Source organism: Hypanus sabinus, chromosome 14 (assembly GCF_030144855.1).
Source record: "Hypanus sabinus isolate sHypSab1 chromosome 14, sHypSab1.hap1, whole genome shotgun sequence".
Taxonomy (NCBI): Eukaryota; Metazoa; Chordata; class Chondrichthyes; order Myliobatiformes; family Dasyatidae; genus Hypanus; species Hypanus sabinus.
This window is the reverse complement of record NC_082719.1, coordinates 102,727,198-102,748,207: the sequence shown is the minus strand read 5'-3', so window position 1 is coordinate 102,748,207 and position 21,010 is coordinate 102,727,198. Positions and strand designations below refer to the sequence as shown.

Below are 21,010 nucleotides of genomic sequence, written 5' to 3'. Positions count from 1 at the left end.
GTACATGTTTGAATTCCTTACTTGCAAGATCAATTGCCATTCACAATACAGGTGTTAGAAGTTGACAACCAATGATATTTTGAAGTTAGTAAAACAATTGCCCCTTAGTTGGGTGTATTTCTCATCCTTCAGCTATTCCAATTTCGTCTGTCTCTAGTAGTTCCTATTGTGTAAAGGGATGTTTTTTGGAAGACCTTTCTGGAAAAGTCTCACTGCAGAGGCCTCACTCATCTGGCTTGAGAAACACTGCTAAAGTCACCCCACCCCCCACCCATCTCATCTGTAGCAAGCAGAGATGTCTCCAGTAATCTCACTTCAAAGATCTCACTTGACTACATCTGCTCCAGGCTAACCTTGCTTGGACATTGCCTTACCAAAACTTCCACATTACATCTTTCCCAATAATGAGACAACCATATTGAACACAATATTCGAAATGTGGTCTATCCAGAGCTTTATAGAGCTGCAACATTACCTCATGACTCTTGAACTCAAATATAGACTTTGGCAAAAGAATAAAAATGATTGGGAAAAAGCAAAACAAGATTCTTACATTTCTCTTGAATCTGAAGTTTGCGTGTTTCCATCACTTCCTTCCGGAGGCGGTCTTGAGCCTCTTGCTTCAAGCGCACCTGTTCTTGGCGTTTGGCCCATGTTCTCTCCATGTCCGCCTCAATGAGCCGGTTTGCTTCCTCTTCCTGACGCTTTTCATCCTCTGCCTTCTGGGCCAAGTAATTTCGGTACAGTTGCTGTTCTCGTCTTAGGTCCATCTGAGATAAACAAAATAATTAAAGATTAAAATAATCATCAAAACAAAATTAACATGGTTTTGAGCAACATTAGCTTCCTCCCTTCTGGTCACTCATGCCCCCTAGGTCATACCACCTCTCCATGAGGAATCAGGTTTGTTCTTTCTCTTTATCATCAGACTTGATGGGCCAAATGGCCTAATTCTGCATACATGACTTATGGTCTTAATGATGGATGACGCTTTTCTTGAGGCTTGAAGTTCAGAGTCGCTTTATCAGCAAATCCAGAGTTTGAGGCCTGGAATTTTGGGCCCCTTCATTGGCGAGTCCAGAGTTTGATGCCCAGATTTGTGATTCCTTCATTGGTGAATCTGGAGTTTGAGGTCCCTTTATAAGCGAGTCTGGAGTTTGAGACCTAGAGCTCAGGATTTCTTCATTGGGAATCTAGAGCTTGAGGGCTGGAGTTTGGGGTCCCTTCATTGACACGTCCAGAGATAGAAACCTGGAGCTTGGGGTTCCTTCATTGGTGTGTCTGGAGTTTGAGGCCTGGAGTTTTGGGTCCTTTTATTAGTGAATCTGAAGTTTGAGATCTGTAGTTCAGGGTCCCTTCATTGGGAATCTAGAGCTTGAGGGATGGAGTTTGGGGTTCCTTCGTCAGCGAATCTAGAGTTCAAAGCCTAGAGCTCAGGGTCCCATCAATTTTCAAGCTAGATGGTTTGATCCAAAAATTAGAGTTGGGCCTTTTACTGTGAAATTGGGAAAATAAAAGCACACTAATTGTCTCCTAGGTCTGTTAGACTATTCAAAGTGGTCATAGCTGATCTTTGACTAACTCTGCCTCTACCACCACTCCTGGCAATGCATTCTACACATGCACTGTGTAAAAAATCTACCTCTAAATTCATTCCTATACTTTTCTCCAATCAACTTAAAATTACGCTCCCTTGTATTAGTCCATCCTGGAAAGAAGTCACTGGCTATCCACTTGATCTATGACTCTTCTCATCTTGTAAATCTCTATAAAGTCATCTCTCAACCTCCTTTGCTTCAAAGAAAAAAGCCTAGCTGGCTCAAACCTATCTTCGTAAGACATGCACTCTAATCCAGGCAGCATCCTGGTAAATCTCCTCTGCACTGTCTCTAAATGTTCTACATCCTTCCTATAAATGAGGCAACCAGAACTGAAGACAAACCAGGTTTATTATCACGAACATATGTCATAGAGTCAGAGAACACTATAGTCATAGAAACATGCCATTTGGCTCAACTACTCTGTGCCGAACTATTAATATGCCTAGTCCATCGACCTGAATGGGACCATAGCCCTCCATACCCCATCCATCCATGTACCTATCCAAATTTCTCTTAAATGTTGAAATCGAACCCAAATTCACCACTTTCACTGGCAACTCATTCCACTCTTGCACCTCTGACTGAAGAAGTTCCCCTCATGTTCCCCTGAACAGCTCATCATTCACCCAAAATCCATGACTTCCAGTTCTAGTCTCACCCAACTTAATTTTAAAAATCTTACTTGCATTTACCCTGTCTTTTCCCCTCATAATTCTGTACACTTCTATCAAATCTTCCCTCATTCTCCTACACTCTAGGTTATAAGTCCTAACCTATTCAACCTTTCTCTATAATTGGAGACCTCGAGTCCTGGCAACATCATTGTAAATTTTCTCAGCACTCTTTCTATCTTATTGATATCTTTCCTGTAGGTAGGTGACTAGAACGGCACACACCATTCCAAATTGGGCCTCATCAATGTCTTAAACAACTTCAACATAACTTCCCAGCTCCTGTTCTCAGTACTTAGATTTATGAAGGCCAATGTGCCAAAAACTTTCTTTACGACCCATCTACCTATGACGCCACTTTCAATGAGTTACAGTCCTGTATTCCCAGATCCCTCTATTCTGAAAATACACACCTCAATGACCCCTACTATTCACTGTGCAAGTCCCACACTGGTTTGTCCTCCCAGAGTGTATCTACCATTTTCCAGCTTGTCCAGATCCCTCTGCAAACATCCCAATCTGGATGTTATCTGCAAATTTGCTGATCCAGTTAGCCATATTATCATCCAGATCGTTGATATAGATGACAAATAACAATGGACCCAGCACTGATCCTGTGGTACACCAGTAGTCACAGGTCTCCAGTCAGAGAGACAACCATCTGCTATCCATTCTGTGGCTTCTCCAGCAAAGCTAATGTCTAATCCAATTTACTACCTCAACCTGAGTGCCAAGCAACTGAACCTTCTTCACTACTCTTCTGTTTGGGCCCTTGTCAAAGGCCTTATTAAAGTCCATATAGACAACATCTACTTCCTTGCCTTCATCAACTTACCTGGTAGCTTCCTCAAAGTACTCTATAAGATTGGTTAGGCATGACATACCGCGTATAAAGCCATGTTGACTAATCCTAATCAGTCCCTGTCTATCCTAATACTTATATATCCAGTCCCTTAGGACACCTTACAATAATTTTCCCACTACTGATGCTAGCCTATAATTGCCTGGCTTATTCCAAGAGTCTTTCTTAAACAACAGGACAACATTAGCTATCCTCCATTCCTCCAGCACCTCACTGATGGTTAAGGATGTTTTAAATCTCTCTGCTAGGTCCCCTGTAATCTCTGAACTTGCCTCTCACAAGGTCTGAGCGAACCTTGTTAGACCTTGGGAATTTATTCACCCTAATTTTCCTTAAGACAGCAAACATCTCATCCTCTGTAACTGTAAACGCTCCATGATCTCATTGCTGCTTTGCCTCACTTCTATAGACTCTGTATCCATCTCCCGAATAAATACAGGTGCAAATAAATCCTTTTAAGATCTCCTCTATGCATTGATGACCACTTTAAAATTCAAAAGTCCAAGTTTGTCCCTTGCAGCTCTTTTGTTGTTAATATAAGATTCATCCTCACCTTGTCTGCTAAAGCAACCTCATGCCTTCTTTTAGCCCTCCTGGTTTTCTTCTTAAGTGTTCTCTTACATTTCTTATACTTCTCAAGTACATCGTTTGTTCCTACCTGCCTATACCTGAATCTCTTTTTTATTAACCAGGGCCTCAATATCTCTCAAAAACTTAAGTTTCCTAAACTTGTTATCCTTGCCTTTTATTCTGACAAACTCTGAGTTGTCAAGTTCTTCCTTTTGAAGGCCTCCCACTTACCAAGTACACCTTTGCCTGCAAAGAACCTACCCCAGTCCACACTTGCCAGATCCTTCCTGCTATCATCAAAATTGGCCTTGCTCCAATTTAGGATCTCAACCCAAGGACCAGACCTATCCTTCTTCATAACTATATTGAAATTAATGGCATTATGATCATTAGATGCAAAGTGTTCCCCTACACAAACTTCTGCCACCCGCCCTGCCTCATTCCCTAAAGGAGATCTTGTATTGCACTCCCTCTGGTTGGGACCTCCATGTAATGATTAAGGACCCTTTCCTGAACACTGTCCAATCTAGTCCTTTTATAGTGTGGGCATTACAGTCAATATATGTTAAAATCACCTGCTATCACAATCTTGTTTCTTGCAAGAGTCTGCAATCTCTCTACAAGTTATTCCCCTGAATCCTGTTGAATGCAGGAGGTCAATAATATATGGTCATCCCTTTCTCATTCCTCAGTTCCACACATACAGCCTCAGTAGACAAGCTCTCCGGTCAGTCCCGTCTCACACTTCCCCTGAGTCGTAATACCACCCTTCCCTTTTAATCCCACCCACCCTATGTTGTGAAATGTGTTGCTTTGTGGCAGCAGTACAGTGCAATATATTAAAAAATACTAAAAGTTACAATAAGAAATATTTTAGAAAATACATCTCACAAAGATTAAAATATAAGACATAAGACCATAAGACATAGGAATAGAATTACACCATTCAGTCCATTGAGTCTGCTCTGCCATTCCATTATGGCTGATCCCAGATCCCACTCAACCCCATACACCTGCCTTCTCACCATATCCTTTGATGCCTTGATCGATCAGGAAACAATCAACTTCCTCCTTAAATATATGCATGAACCTGGCCTCCACCACAGTCTGTGGCAGAGCATTCCACAGATTCACTACTCTCTGGCTAAAAAAAAAATTCCTCCTTACCTCTGTTCTAAAGGGTCCCCCCCTCAATTCTGAGGCTGTACCATCTAGTCCTGGATACCCATAACATAGGAAATATCCTCTCCTTATCCACTCTTATTTAATCCTTTCAACATTCCGTAGGTTTCAATGAGATCCCCCCCCCGCATTCTTCCAAATTCCAGAGAGTACAGGCCCAAAGCTAAATGCACCTTATATGTTAACCCCTTCATTCCTGGAAACATCCTTGTGAACCTTGTCTTAACTCTCTCCAATGACAACACACACTTTGAGATCTTTGTCAAAACTGTTGACAATACTCCAAATGCAGCCTGACTAGTGTCTTATAAAGGTTCAGCATTACCTTCTTGTTTTAATATTCCCCTTGAAATAAATTCCAACACTGCATTTGCCTTCTTTACCACAGACTCAAGCTGTAAATTAACCTTCTGGGAGTCTTGCATGAGGACCCCTAAATCCCTCCGCACCTCTGATGTTTGAACCTTCTCCCCATTTAGATAATAGTCCATGCTATTGTTCCTTTTACCAAAATGCATTATCATGCATTTCCCAACACTGTGTTCCATCTGCCACTTTTTTGCCCATTTTTCCAATTTTTCTGTCCTGTTGCAATCGCATTGCTTCCTCAGCACAACCAGCCCTTCCACATATCTCATATCATCCACAAACTTTGCCACAAAGCTATCAATTTCATTATCTAAATCATTGACAAATATTGTGAAAAGTACCAATAATGAGCCCTGAAGAACACCACTAGTCACCGGCAGCCAACCAGAAAAGGCCTCTTTTATTCCCACTCACTGCCTCCTGCCTGTCAACCATTTCGCTATCCATGCCAGTATCAAGAATATAGTGAAGCAATGTTGATGGGTTCACTGTCCTTTCAGAAATCTGATGAAGGAGGGGAAGAACCTGTTCATAAAACATTTAGTGTGTGTCTTCAGGCTCCTGTACCTCCTCCCTGGTGGTAGTAATGAGAAGAAGGCATGTCCTGGGTGGTGAGGGTCCTTAATGATGGATGATGCCTTTCTGAGGCAATAGTTTTGAAGAGTTCCTTCACAGCTGCAACACTACCATGTGGCTCTGGAACTCAATACACTTACTACCAAAGGCCAACACACCATATATCACTTCACCATGGACGGTCCGAAGCCCAGCTGCAAAATGAGGAGGATTGGGCACGGGGCTAGCAACCCCAGCCCATAAAAACCCAGAGTTACAGAAACACTAACAGTAGCTCTGAAGACCTCATCTCTGGGAGAGGAAGATGGGCTACTTAGAAACATAGAAAACCTAGAGCACAATACAGGCCCTTTGGCCCACAAAGCTGTGCTTCTGTACTTCTGGAGACAAACTGAAGGGCTGGCTGTGAGGTATGGAATCTAAGTCTCTTGGAAAAATACACTGGCTCCACTGCAGTAGGAGGAGGAGTTGTTTTATTAAGTGCTCCCAATTTTTCACGAAGTCCCAAACTGTGAAAATATATGTATAGTGAGAAAAACCTAATTTTAGATATATAATTAGAGGTTTAGGACAGGTGGCAGAGAAGGAGTGTCAAAATTTCAAACTTCAACATAAAATTTATTATCAGAATACATACATGTCACCCTTTATTTCCTGCAGGCATACTTAGCAAATCGATAGAACAGTAACCATAAATAGGATCAATGAACAACAAATTGTGCAAATGTAAAATAAATAACGAGTATGAAATAACAAGATACAGACTCCTTAAAGTGAGGTCATCAGTTGTAGGAACACTAGAAATAGAATGAGTGTAGTTATCCACTTTTGTTCAAGAGCCTGCTGGTTGAGGGGCAGTAACTGTTCTTGAACCTGGTGGTGTGAGTCCTGAGACTCTTGTACCTTCTACCTGATGGCAGTGGTGAGAAAAAGAGTATGGCCTGGGTGATGAGGTGGTTGGGATGGGGTGATGCAGGTGCAGACACGCTCAGACCTGAGACACCAGGCAAGGCCACTTGATTTCAAACAATTGGTTTATTGATCATTACTGAATGTCTCTCTGGTGCTTCCTACCCTCTCCTTACTCCCTTCCCATTCTCAGTCCATATTGAGACCCATATCAGAATCAGGTTTATCATCACTCACAAATTTCATGAAATTTGTTTTTTAAAATATTGCGGCAGCAGTACAGTGCAGTACATAAAATTGCTACAGTACAGTGCAAAGCTCCTAACCGCTTGAGTTATACATATGTGTCTAAGACTTTTGCACAGTACTGTATTGTATATATATAAAAATGTACTTAATATATAATATTTACACAGATCAACCAATATTCAACTCCTTCCTCCACTTAGTTCATGAGCAACTTCCACAACTGATGTCTATCGCCAGCCACCTCTGGGGGATACTACACTGAGACCCATTTCTTACCTTTATCATTCTCCCCCCCCCCTCCCCCCATATGTCCATGGTCTGTCCCTTCTGTACACTGCACATATGCAGTTTCTCACTAATAATACTGGCCTGGAAGCAACACCTTGGTTTTGCCAAGATATATCCAATATATCCAGAACTGCCAAACCACAAATGAATGAACAGATAAACAACAAATGTAAAACAAATAAAGGTTATATATGAATAAGCTTAACTAGTATTCTCCGTGTGCATTTGTGTCTGAGTTACTTTGCGGTTGTAACATTATTGCAGTGCTGCCAAAGACCAGTGACATAGCCCTCTGTCACACTGGCCCAGGACAAAAGGTTCTGACAAGCTGCTGTCGAGAGCCTATGCTTCAGTAGGGATGATGGGCTTAAGAAGAAGATACCATACACTTTCTTAACCACCCAATCAAAAAAAAAACATTATATTATGCAGAATGAGCACAAACAAATAGTTACCTTCTTCTGCATCAGCTCCTGGGCATCGTCAGCTTCTTCCTTCAGTGCTTGATCCATTAACTTTATATCCAGAGCCTGCTCTTCCTCCTGCTCCTTTGCGATTCGCTTCACCTTCAGTGCCTTTGCATTGTCCAGAGTATCGCGGAGTTTCTTCTGTTTCTGCAGTTTCTCCCTCTCAAGCCGCTCATTTTCCAACTTTGAAAGACGCTGCTTTTCTTTCTATGATGACATGCCACATTATTATGAGAAATTTTACATTCTGGGGTTTTCCTTGATTACAGATAGAGAGAACTTTGGATTCAAGATTGCTTAATGTCATTCCCAATACACAAGTGTAGAGAACAACAAAATAATTGTTACTCCAGATCTGATGCAACACAAATAAAAACAATTAGGTAAAGCAGATAATAATAAAAAATACAATAAATATAAATATTACATAAGATAGTTTATATACATAGATTGTATGTCCATAAAGTGATGCTCGATATGAGAGTGTCTGTACATAAGGTGACTGACAGGAAATGATAAAGTAGTGGTGGTTGGGGGTGTGTGGCGGGGTGGGTTAGTGGGTGGAGGTGTTGATCAGCCTCACTGCTTGGGGAAAGGAACTGTTTTTCAGTCTGGTGGTCCTGACGTGGATGCTACGTAGCCTCCTCCCTAATGGGAGTGGAACAAACAGTCTGAGCAGGGTGGGTGCAATCCTTCATGATGTTACTGGCACTCCTCTGGCATTTTATATTATACATGTATGTGAAAATCTTGGGAAAAATAAATACTTATGCAATTCAGATTTATTTATCATATGTACATCAGTACAGGCTGTGAAATGCACTGTTTGCATTAACAACCAACACAACCCAAGTGTCGTCACACATTCTAATGGGTGAAAGAAAGAGATCATTTGTTGGGAGATGTGATCAGATGCCTTGCAATTCCCATACCAGACAGTGATGTAGCTGGTCAAGACCCTCTCGCTAGTGGTCCTGCAAACATTGGTTAAAATGTGGGGAGGAAGGGGAAGCCTCACTTGCCTTAATTTCCTCAGGAAGTAGAAGCATTGCTATGCTTTCCTGACGAAAAGTGGGACCAGGTGATATTGTCCGTAATGTGCATTTCCAGAAACTTGGTGCTCCTAACTCTCTCCAAGGAGGAGCCTTGTATATCCAGTGAGGAGTGGTCAGCCTGCATCTTGCCATGGAACACAATCATCTTTTGGTCTTGTCCACAGTGAGACTCAAATAGTTGTGCTCACACCATTCTACCTCTTCTTCTTGTCATTGTTGAAGCCAACCACAAATGTGTCAGTGAACTGGATGATTTGGTTTGAACTAGATCTAGCCATGCAGTAATGCGCCAGCAACGTGAACAGAGATGGGCTGAGCATGCAGCCCTGGGGAGCGCGAGTGCTTAGCTTGATGGAACTAGAGATGTTTCTGCCAACATGGACTGGCTGTGGCCTTTCTGTCAAGATGAGCAGGATCGGATCCAGTTACAGAGAGAGGTGTTGAAACCCAACAGAAGAAAGGGGGAGAGGAGGAGGGGGCAGAAGAAAAGGGGAGGGATAAGATAGGAGGGGGAGGAAGGGGGAAGGAGGGGGGAGGAGGGGGAGAAAGGGTGGAAGGGTGAGTAAATAAGGGAAGGGGTGGAAAGATTGGTTTTATTTGTTATATCGAAGCATACAGTAAAATGCTTCATTTGTGTCAGATCAAATCAGGAAGGATTGTGCCGGCAGCTTCCGCAAGTGTTGCCAGTTTAACATGCCAAAACTCACTAATCGTAAACTGCTGGCATTTACAATGTGGGAGGAAACCCACCCATAAAGAACAGGATGGATTTCAGACATTGAACATATAACAGTATTAAAATTTGGTAAAATAACGTGCTACTCTGTTGAGGTATTTTCTTTTCTTACCATCACCTCTGCCTCGTGTTCTTTCTGACGCTTCTGATCCATGCGTTTCATGTTGATTTCTGCTATTTGCTTCAGCTGAATAGCCAGGGCTTCCTGCTTTTTCTGGTTTTCCTCTCTCAGCTCTTTCTCTGCCCTCTCCTCTTTGGCAAGTCGGTCCTTCTCCCACAGTTCGTCAAAGAGCTGATTTTCTTCCTTTTTCTGATTCTGCAGTCTCCTGTTGAATTCAATTTGTGCCTGCCAGTCCCTGGCCAGCTCCTGCTCTCGTTGGTGAGATAGTTCTGCCTGAAGCTCTTTGCATTGCTCCCTAAAATATAAGCACAAAATACATTGCATTCTGGTTAACTGGGCCATTGGTAATAGGGGTAGCCACCTATTTGGGACAACTTTTAACGAACAAAAATGAAATAGAGAAAATAACAGGGATTCACTTTGTTTATCTGAGACACCGTGCTGCTGAACTGGCAGACAGATTGCTGCTGAACAGCTTCTAACTAGTGGCACTCATGTGCACTTCACAAGTTAGACACAACACTGTGCTCAAAGCAAATAGTTACATGTGTTCAAATATCAGATTTTTCTCACTGATATTTGGCAAGAAATAAAGCAGTAAGACAATTCAGAACTGTTTTGCTTACTATTGTTTCAAACATTCTGTTGTTTGAATGTCAGACAAACAATGTCAGAAACAGTTAAGAGTGAAAATGAAGCACTTTCACTACTTCCACAAGTTGGGAACTACAAGGATTTGGAAGGTATGGACAATCATGAATGTTACAATGAAAATGAAAATTTGAAGGATGCAACCATCAATAGCATTGTATGAAGGCAGTCCATTATCTATACTAAGTGTCTATGTTGATTTTGTTCATTTACAGCTATTCAAAAGAACATAGAGGGCTATGGGTAACTCTAGGTAATTTCTAAAGTAAGTACATGTTTGGCACAGCATTGTGGGCCGAAGGGCCTGTATTGTGCTGTAGTATTTTCTGTTTTTTACGTTTCTAACACGGCAGCATACACTGAAGGAATTCCTCCTTCAATAACTATAAGGGACTAAAATACAGTTTTATTACTAGTATTAATACTATGTTATTGTAATAGTATTGATAGTGTTCTAATTGTTCTGCATTTCATTTAAATACACAATTTGTTACTCAGTTAAACTGTAGTTTGTCTTTTTGTAGAACATACAGTACATTTCAGGCCCTTCAACCCACAATGTTGTGCCAACCATGTAACCTACTCGAGAAAATGCCCAGAATTTCCCTACCGCATAGCCCGGTGAATACTGAGGCAAAGTATTCATTAAGTACCTCCGCTACCTCCTCTGACTCCATGCACCACGTTTCCACTATCACACCCAATTGGTCCTATTCTCACATGGTTCTTCACAAACTTGTGGAATGCTTTGGGGTTTTCCTTAATCCTGCTTGCCAAGGTCTTCTCATGGCCTCTTCTAGCTCTCCTAATTTCATACTTAAGCTCCTTCCTGGCAACCTTGTAATTTTCTAGAGCTCTAACAGTACCTAGTTTCTTGAACCTTCCATAAGTTTTTTTTTCTTCCTAACTCAATTTTCCACATCCTTTGTACACCGTGGTTCTTTTACCCTACCATCCTTTCCCTGCCTCAATGGAACATACCTATGCAGAACACCATGCAAATGTTCCCTCAACATTTGCCACTTTTCTGCCATGCATTGCCTGGAGAACATCGGCTCCAAAGTTTCTGCCTAATAGCATGATATTTCCCCCTAACCCAATTAAATGTTTTCCCAAATTGTCTGCTCCTATCCCTCTCCAGTGCTATGGTAAAGGAGATAGAGTTGTGATCACTAACTCCAAAATGCTCTCCCACTGAGAGACCTGACACCCGACCAGGTTCATTTCCCAATACCAGATCAAGTACATCCTCTCCCCAGTTGGCTTATCTACATATTGCGTCAGAAAACTTTCCTGACCACACCTAACAAACTCCACATCTTAACCCCTTGTTCTAAGGAGACGCCAGTCCATATTAGCAAAGTTAAAATCTCCCATCACAACAACCCTATTATTATTGCACCATTCCAGAATCTGCCTCCATATTTGCTCCTCGATGTCCCTGTTACTCGTCGGGGCTATCCCTCAAGGTCGAGGATGATGGTCTTCATTCCGTTTCCACAGAGTGAAGATGGCTGTGCGTGTATTTGCTTAACATGTACTTGATGTTGCACTCCAAGAGCATACGATACTTCACAAATCAACCAACTGATTCCAATGGCACGGAAACCACGACGATTGGAGCTGATGGATTTGTTGCAGCCTTTATCCACCTTCACAGCCATTGAGTTTGAAGTAACTTCATCCGCCTGTTCCACCGTTGAGGTCCTGGTTGGATTGTTCTTTGTCAGGGAACTCACCCTAGACCTTTCCGCCATGGCTGACCCTACCAGGAGCATAGCTCCAGATGGCATTGCTCTCGAGATCTCAAGACCACACAATCTTCTCCACCACAACAAGGTGACAATCCACAGAGAAGAAACCTGTTACTATTGGGGGAGGGGGGGTCTAAAAAAACCACCCAGTGAAGTTATTGCCCTTTGATACCTTTTAAGCTATTTCCATGAAACTTCAACTAACAGGGGTAGCAACTTAATTGGTTCAAAATGTATTAGTCCTGAAGTGCCCCAATTAACTGGAATCCAGTGTAATTAAATTTATGGGCACCATGGTAGCATAGCGGTTATCTTAATGCTTTATACTGCCAGTGATCTGGGTTCAATTCCCTCCAATGTCTATACGGAATTCATACATTCTCCCTGTGAAAGAGTGGGTTTCCTCTGAGACCTCCAGTTTTCCTCCCACATCCCAAAGACATACAGGTTAGTGGGCACATGGGTATGCTATGTTGGTGCCAGAAGCATGGTAATATTTGCATGCTGCATCCAAGCACATTCTCAGGTTGTGCTGGTCGTTGATTTAAAAAACTGTATGTTTCAATGTATATTTAAGAAATAAAGCTAACCCTTAATCTTTGTCGAGTTATGGTTACCAATTGAATTTTACCAAAAAGTTATTATTTTTTATTAAATTGGTAAAATAGAAAAAGGCAAACAGCTACAAAACATGAAATTAAAACTTGAATATGAATGCGAGCAAAATCAGATGACTTGACGTTTGTAAACAATAAGCACAATATTCTGCAGATGCTGGAAATCCAGAACAACACACACAAAATGCTGAAAGAACTCAGTAGGTCAGGCAGCATCAATGCAGATGAATAAATAGTCCATGCTTTGAACAGAGACTCTTCATCAGGACTGGAATAAGAAGAGGGAATAAGTTGTAGAAGGGAAGGAATGCAAGCTGGCAGCTGATAGGTGAGACCAGGTGAAGCATTTTTAGATACTGAGTTGTGGCACCTCAGTTTTACACCTGCAGTTGTACATACATATTTGGAATGAGTTAAAGGAGTAAGGGTAGCCCTTGTAAAAATGTAAGCAACAGGTGTCCTGACGAAAGGTCTCAGCCCAAAACTTCAACAGCACTTCTCCCTATAGATGCTGCCTGGCCTGCTGTGTTCCACCAGCATTTCGTGTGTGTTGCTTGAATTTCCAGCATCTGCAGATTTCCTCGTGTTTGCCGAAATTGTTGATCAAGTTTTTCTGTGATCAGTTTTTGTCGATCCTGCGCCCTTGGTATTTTAAGGTTTTTTACTTGTTGCCTCACCTAAACATTAGCAACACACACAGAGAATGCTGGAAGAACTCAGCATCTATGGAGGGGACTAAATAGATCATGTTTCAGGCCAAGACCCTTCATCTGGACAGGAAATATCGACTGGAGCACCACTGAGTACCCTGACCAGCTACATCACTGTCTGGTACAGAAACTGCAAGACATCTGACTTGAAGTCCTTACAAAGGATTTTGAGGACTGCTGAGAGGGTCATCTGGGTCTCTCCCCCACCCATTTGAGATAATCATCAGGGCTCTTAGCATTGTCAATGATACATCCCATCTGTCCAACAATCTCTTTGACCCCCTACCATCAGGTAAGAGATATCGTAGCATTAGGACAAGGACTGTTAGGATGGGAAACAGCTTATTCCACCAGGCCATTAGACTACTGTACTCCCTGCCACCACCCAGGTCTCATGACATATGAAGTGTCAGTAGCATTATACTGTTTACGTTTTAACTTGTATCATATATACACCTTATTATTTATTTGTGGTAGTATTACTTTATGTGTTGTGTGTGTGAGTTATATGTACTGTGCTGTGCATCTTGATCCAGAGGATCAAGTAGTGTTTGGCAGTATAGACATGTACAAATGGATAACAATAAACAATTAACTGAACTTGAATGTTTATCCTTTTCCATAGATTCTGCCCGAGTTGCTGGTTTCCTCCAGCATCGTCAGTGTGTTCCTCTGGATTTCCAGCATCTGCAGAATCTCTCGTGCTTACCCAAATATTTGCTCCCTGATATTCAGCATTCACATTTCTATTTTGTAAAGGTTTTTTTTTGAGGGTTTCAGACATTGAAAAGTGAGATATTATGCTCAATTGCACAGTTTATTTCAATACTATACATACCGAAATTGTTGATCAAGTTTTTCTGCAATCAGTTTTTGTCGATCCTGCTCCCTTTGTATTTTAAGGTCTTTTACTTGTTGCCTCATTTTTGCTTGTCGTTCTAAAACTGTTTCTCCTAAAAGGTTCAGTTGATTCATGTAATCTTTCTCCTCAGCTTCCAGAAGATCTCGTAGCCTCAAGTGATTGAAAAAAAAATATTTTAATGGTATTGCAGGTGTATTGGAGAAGAAATTTCACTAACATTAATGTGATTTTCCACTAATCAAAATTAACTGAGATCAAATTGACTGGATTAAAATAATTCAATTTAAAAAGGCCTGTACTCACTGGTGTCTAGAAGAATGAAGGGAGATCTCATTGAAACCTATTGAATATTGAAAGACCTAGGGTATGGAGAAGATGTTTCCTATGCAGTAGGAGTCAAGGAACAGAGTGCACAGCCTCAGAATAGAGGGACATCCCTTGAGAATGGAGAAGAGGAGGAATTTCTTTAGCCAAAGGGTACTGAATTTGTGGAATTCATTGCCACAGATGACTGTGGAGGCCGTCATTGGGTATATTTAAAGCAGAGGTTGATAGGTTCTTGATTAGTCAGGAATTCAAAGATTATAGCAGAAGCTCTGAAGAAATAGCAGGAGCTCTGACGGAGATCTTTAAGATGTCATTAGAAACGGGGATTGTGCCGGAGGATTGGAGTATTGCTCATGTGGTTCCATTGTTTAAAAAGGGTTCTAGAAGGAAGCCTAGCAATTATAGACCTGTCAGTTTGACATCAGTGGTGGGTAAATTAATGGAAAGTATTCTTAGAGATAGTATTTATAATTATCTGGATAGACGGGATCTGATTAGAAGTAGCCAGCATGGATTTGTGCGTGGAAGGTCATGTTTGACAAACCTTATTGAATTTTTTGAAGAAGTTACGAGGAATGTTGACGAGGGTAAGGCAGTGGATGTATTCTATATGGACTTCAGCAAAGCCTTTGACAAAGTTCCACATGGAAGGTTAGTTAAGAAGGTTCAGTCATTAGGTATTAATGCTGGAGTAATAAAATGGATTCAACAGTGGCTAGATGGGAGATGCCAGAGATTAGTGGTGGATAATTGTTTATCGGGATGGAGGCCGGTGACTAGCGGGGTGCCTCAGGGATCTGTTTTGGGCCCAATGTTGTTTGTAATATACATAAATGATCTGGATGATGGGGTGGTAAATTGGATTAGTAAGTATGCCGATGATACTAAGGTAGGAGGTGTTGTGGATAATGAGGTGGATTTTCAAAGCTTGCAGGGAGATTTATGCCGCTTAGAAGAATGGGCTGAATGTTGGCAGATGGAGTTTAATGCTGAGAAGTGTGAGGTTCTACATTTTGGCAGGAATAATCCAAATAGAACATACAGAGTAAATGGTAGGGCATTGAGGAATGCAGAGGAACAGACAGATCTAGGAATAACTGTGCATAGTTCCCTGAAAGTGGAGTCTCATGTAGATAGGGTGGTGAAGAGGGCTTTTGGAATGCTGGCCTTTATAAATCAAAGCATTGAGTACAGAAGTTAGGATGTAATGCTAAAGTTGTACAAGGCATTGGTAAGGCCAAATTTGGAATATTGTGTGCAGTTCTGGTCACCAAATTATAGGAAAGATATCAATAAATTAGAGAGAGTGCAGAGACGATTTACTAGGATGTTACCTGGGTTTCAGCAATTAAGTTACAGAGAAAGGTTGAACAAGTTAGGTCTCTATTCATTGGAGCGTAGAAGGTTGAGGGGGGATTTGATCGAGGTATTTAAAATTTTGAGAGGGATAGATAGAGTTGACGTGAACAGGCTGTTTCCATTGAGAGTAGGGGAGATTCAAACTAGAGGACATGATTTGAGAGTTAGGGGGCAGAAGTTTAAGAGAAACACGAGGGGGTATTTCTTTACTCAAAGAGTGATAGCTGTGTGGAATGAGCTTCCTGTAGAAGTAGTAGAGGCCAGTTCAGTTGTGTCATTTAAGGTAAAATTGGATAGGTATATAGACAGGAAAGGAGTGGAGGGTTATGGGCTGAGTGCGGGTAGGTGGGACTAGGTGAGATTAAGGGTTCAGCACGGACCAGGAGGGCCAAGATGGCCTGTTTCCGTGCTGTGATTGTTATATGGTTATATGGTTACAGGGAGAAGGCAGGAGAATGGTGTTGAAAGAGATAGTAAATTGGCCACAATGGAATGGCAGAACAGACTCAGTGGGCCAAATGACCAATTCTGCTCCTATGTCTTATGGCTTAATAGCAAAGTTTTAGTGAAGCGATTCATAGAACGTGCAAAATAGAACAGCACTTCTGCCCATGATGTTGTTCTAAACTAATTCAAAGGTTCATTTATTATCGAAGTATGTATGCAGTATACAACTCTGTGATTCGTCTTCTCCAGATTGCCACAAAACAAAGAAAACCATGGGAGTCATTCAAAGAAAAATATCAAACCCCCCTGCACAAAAAAAACTTGCAAATGGCAAGAAAAATAATCACATAAATGGCTAAATGGTCATCAACCCCCCACACAAACAAAAATCAAGCAAACGGCATCAAGAACATCAATCCCCAAACCGCCAACCACAACTTCACCCCCCCCCCCACCACACACACACACAAAAAAACTAACAAATCGCACCAAATGGCAACAAGAAAGGATGGACAAAAACACAATGTAAAAACACATCAAACTGAACCTAACTAGCTCACTTCTCCCTTCACAAGGTCCACCTTTCCATTCCCCACATTCATGAGTGTGTGGGGAGCCTTTAAACACCTCTTTTGTAATGGCAGAGCATTCCAGGCATCCACCACTCTGTGTAGAATACACGACCCACATTCTAGACTCTCGCCTTTAAATGCTCAGCCTTGGAAAAAGATATTGGCTATCTATTCTGTCTATGCCTCTAATGATTTTATAAGCCTCTGTTAGATTCACACCCCTCAGCCTCTACTCATCCTGAGAAAACAACTGCAGTTTGTCCAACCTCTTCTTATATCACATGCTCTCTAATTCAGGCGACATCCTGATGAACCTCTTTTACATCCTCAACAAATCACTTACATCCCTTCTGTAATGGAGCAACCAGAATTGAATGCAATACTCCAGATTCAGCCTTACCAGAGTTTCATAAAGTTGTTACATAACTTTCTAACTGCTGAATTCAGTGCTTCTACGAATAAAGGCGAGCACGCCATATACCTTCTTTACTACCTTATCAACCTGTGTAGCCACTTACAGGGAGCTATGGACCAGACCCCAAGATCCCTCTGTTCACTAACACTGTTAAGGGCCTGCCATTAGCATGTATACTTGTACTTTTATATCTGATCTTCATTGAGGGATCAGAAGTGGAAAGGGTGAGCAGTTTCAAGTTCTTGGGTATCAACATCTCTGAAGATCTACAGTATCCTGGGCCCTACATATTGATGCAATCACAAAAAATGGTGTGACAACCATCAACCATCAGGCTCTTGAAAAAAAAAGAGGGTAACTACAGCAATTGATATGGTCCACCATTAATGATCTCACTTTAAGGTCTCTTTATCTTGCTATTATATTTGCATTTGCACAGTTTTTTGTCTTCTATGCTTTTGCTCTTTCATTGATCCTGTTTGCAGTTACTGTTCTATAGATTTGCTGAGTATGCCCAAGGGAAAAAGAACATTAGGGTTGTATGTGGTGACATGTATGTACTCAGATAATAAATTTTACTTTGAACTCTGAGTAACTATATTTCATCAAGAGTTTCAAGAGACTTGATATGACACCAAAGAATTGCAATTTTCTACAGGCGTACCGTAGAAAACATTCTAACGGGTTGCATCGCACAGGATTGGAAAAAACTGCAGAAAGTTGCAAAGTCAATCATCCGTGTCATGGGCACTTGCCTCCCCAGCATTGAGAACATATCCAAAAGGTGATGCCTCAAAGAGGTGGCATCCATCATTAAGGATCCCATCACTCAGACCATGCCCTTTTCTCATTGCAACCATCAAGGAGGAGTTACAGGAGCCTGAAGACACACACTCAGCATTTTAAGAACAACTTCTTCTCCTCCATCATCAGACTTCTGAATGGACAATAAACCCACGAACCCCTTCGTATATTTTTATTGCTCTTTTTGCACTACTTATTTAATATATATATCTTTTGTAATTTATAGTTCTTTTTATTATTATGTATTGAAATGCCACAAAACAACAGATTTCAAGACGTGAATGACATTAGACCTTATTTTGACATACAGTTGGCCAAAATTAAACTTCATCTGCCATTCTTACTAGTTCTCATTCTGTGTCTAATCCAACTTTATTTATCCTTTTCCTCTCTGCATTGAATTCCCATTGCTTATAGAGCTGGTCTGATGATTCCATCATTCAGTATACTCCCAGATGACCTTGTAACTCCATGTTCAGCTCATACTTCAGCTTGTGATTAATTTTGTTTGAATTGAAGAATGATAAAAGAAGAACACAATCGAGCACAAAACAAAGTTCTGTGAAACATAGAATGAAATGCACCATTTGTGTCAACAACTAACACAGTCCAAAGATGTGCTTGGGGCAAGAGTCACCACACATCCAGCAACAACGTAGCGCACCCTCAACTCACTAACCCCAACCTGTATGTCTTTGGAAATGGGAGGAAACTAGAGCACCAGGAAGAAATCCACAGTGCCGTGGGGACAGCTTACAAACTCTCTACAGACAGCGGCAGAATTCAACGTGGGCTACTGGTACTGTAATATAATCAGAATTAGAATAAAATAAAACAACTCTCAAGACAATGCTTAATGCTCAAGACGAGATTGCGGTGCTACTCCAGTCTGTGTAAAACAGATACTTACAATACATGCAGTATGGCTTAATTTTTTTTCAAAAAAGAATCCCATATTTACCTGCACCAAGTGACTTTGATAGTTCATAACACTCAAAGACCATTGACAAGTCATTGGTGCAGCACTATTCAGCTGTACAACAGCCCTCAGGAAGAAACTTAATCTAACTCTTTTGGCTAAGATGTTTCTCTATCTCTTACCTGATGGCAGGAGATTGAACAAACAGTGACCAGGACAGGATGGGTCTTTAATAGTGTTACAATAGCTGCTACACTACCATGCCACCCCTACAAAATATCCATACTAAACAAATTCTGGGCTTACATATCTCAGTATCAAACCATGCATTACATTTAGTAATAAAAACACTCCAATAACTGAATATTGAATAAATAAAGAAAACCATATGTCCATTTTGCAATTTGACAAAATCTTTCCTTCTACTGTACTTCAAAATGTCACAAAGTTTGTACTCATATTTCGAAGAACTTATCCTTGAGCTATTTTCTCTGTAGCGGTGGAGGCTGATGGGAAACCTGATAGAAGTTTATAAAATTATGAGGGAGAAGTAGAGTAGACAGCCAATTTTACTTTCCTGTGGTTGAAATGGTTGAAACTAGGAGGGCATTTTAAGTAAGAGCAGAAAAGTCATAAGAGATTGTGGAGCAAGTGATTTTTTTTGGAATGTGCTGCCAGGGGAGTTAGAAGCTGATGTGATAAAAGTATTTGAAAGGCTCTCAGACAAGCAGATGAATATGTAGGAAATGGAGGGATGTGGACCACAAACACACGAGATTCTACAGATGCTGGAAATCTAAGGCAACACAAAGGAACTCTGCGGGTCAGGCAGTATCTATGGAAATTAATAAACAGTCCACGCTTTGGACCAAGGCGCTTCATCAGAACTGGAAAGGAAGAGGGAAAATGCCAGAACAAGAAGGTGGGGGGAAGGTGATAGATGAAGCCAGATGGATGGGAAAGCTAATGGATTGGAGAAGAAGGAATATGATAGGAGAGGAGAGTAGACCATGGAAGAACGGGTAGGAGGACAAGCACCAGGGGGAGATGATAGGCAGATGAGGAGAAGAGGTAAGAAGCCAGAATGGAGACAGCAGAAGACGGAAGTGAGAGGGAAATTTTTACTGGAAGGAGAAATCGATGTTCATGCAATCAGGTCGGAGGCTACCCAGACAGAATATGAAGTGTTGTTCCTCCAACCTGAGAGTGGCCTCATCATGGCAAAAGAGGAAGCCAAGCACCAACACGTCAGAACAGAATTGGGAATAGCAATTTGAAATGGTTGGCCACCAGAAATTCCTGCTTTTTGTATATGGAGCGGAGGTGCTCAACAAAACGAGCACCTAATCTATGTTGGGTCTCCCCAACGTAGAGGAGGCTGCTTTGGGAGCACAGCATATACACCAAATGCAGGCGGAAGAGATTAATTTAATTAGGCACCGATGGTTTAATTAGTTTGGCACAACAACACATGCTAAAGGGCTGGTTCCTGAGCTATACCATTCTTTGTTCTATGTTCTAAATTACTGTTGCCCATAATGTCCCTTTTTCAAGTTAAAGTAAATGTTGTTACAGATTTTTGGAGGTTTAATTTCATCTTTAAAAGTCAGTATTGCCATTGATTTACCTTTCTCTTCGTTCTTCGATGTTGTCTTTATAAAATTCCATTGCCCTTTTGAGTCTGTGTCTAATGGTGCACAATAACCATTTATGTTCTTCTTCAAACTCAAGCGCGTTCTTTTTTTTGCATGCTTCAAAGTCTTTTACAAAGTTTTGATATTCATCGCGAACTAACTCCAATTCAGCTTCTTTCATCAGTTTTGATTGAACCTTGGGTCCCAAACGTTTCTCCATCTAGAATACGTAACAACAATATTGTTTGACTTTCACCTTGCCACATCCTATCACAACCAAAAG

At 41.2% G+C, this 21,010-nt stretch overlaps 2 protein-coding genes across 2 annotated transcripts in view; one reads left to right on the top strand and one right to left on the bottom strand.

The window, feature by feature from the left end:
* ska1 (spindle and kinetochore associated complex subunit 1) overlaps window positions 1-21,010 on the top strand; it is a 79,226-nt gene that overhangs the window by 24,491 nt on the left and 33,725 nt on the right. The gene's annotated exons all lie outside the window — the stretch shown is intronic.
* The window catches only part of cfap53 (cilia and flagella associated protein 53), a 44,032-nt gene that overhangs the window by 9,912 nt on the left and 13,110 nt on the right, over window positions 1-21,010 (bottom strand). The window contains exons 2-6 of the mRNA XM_059989736.1: window positions 20,721-20,947; window positions 14,227-14,400; window positions 9,648-9,951; window positions 7,733-7,951; window positions 554-770 (exon numbers count right to left, since the gene is read on the bottom strand). Coding sequence (XP_059845719.1) covers window positions 554-770; window positions 7,733-7,951; window positions 9,648-9,951; window positions 14,227-14,400; window positions 20,721-20,947 — 1,141 coding nt within the window. The remainder of the gene's footprint in view (window positions 1-553; window positions 771-7,732; window positions 7,952-9,647; window positions 9,952-14,226; window positions 14,401-20,720; window positions 20,948-21,010) is intronic.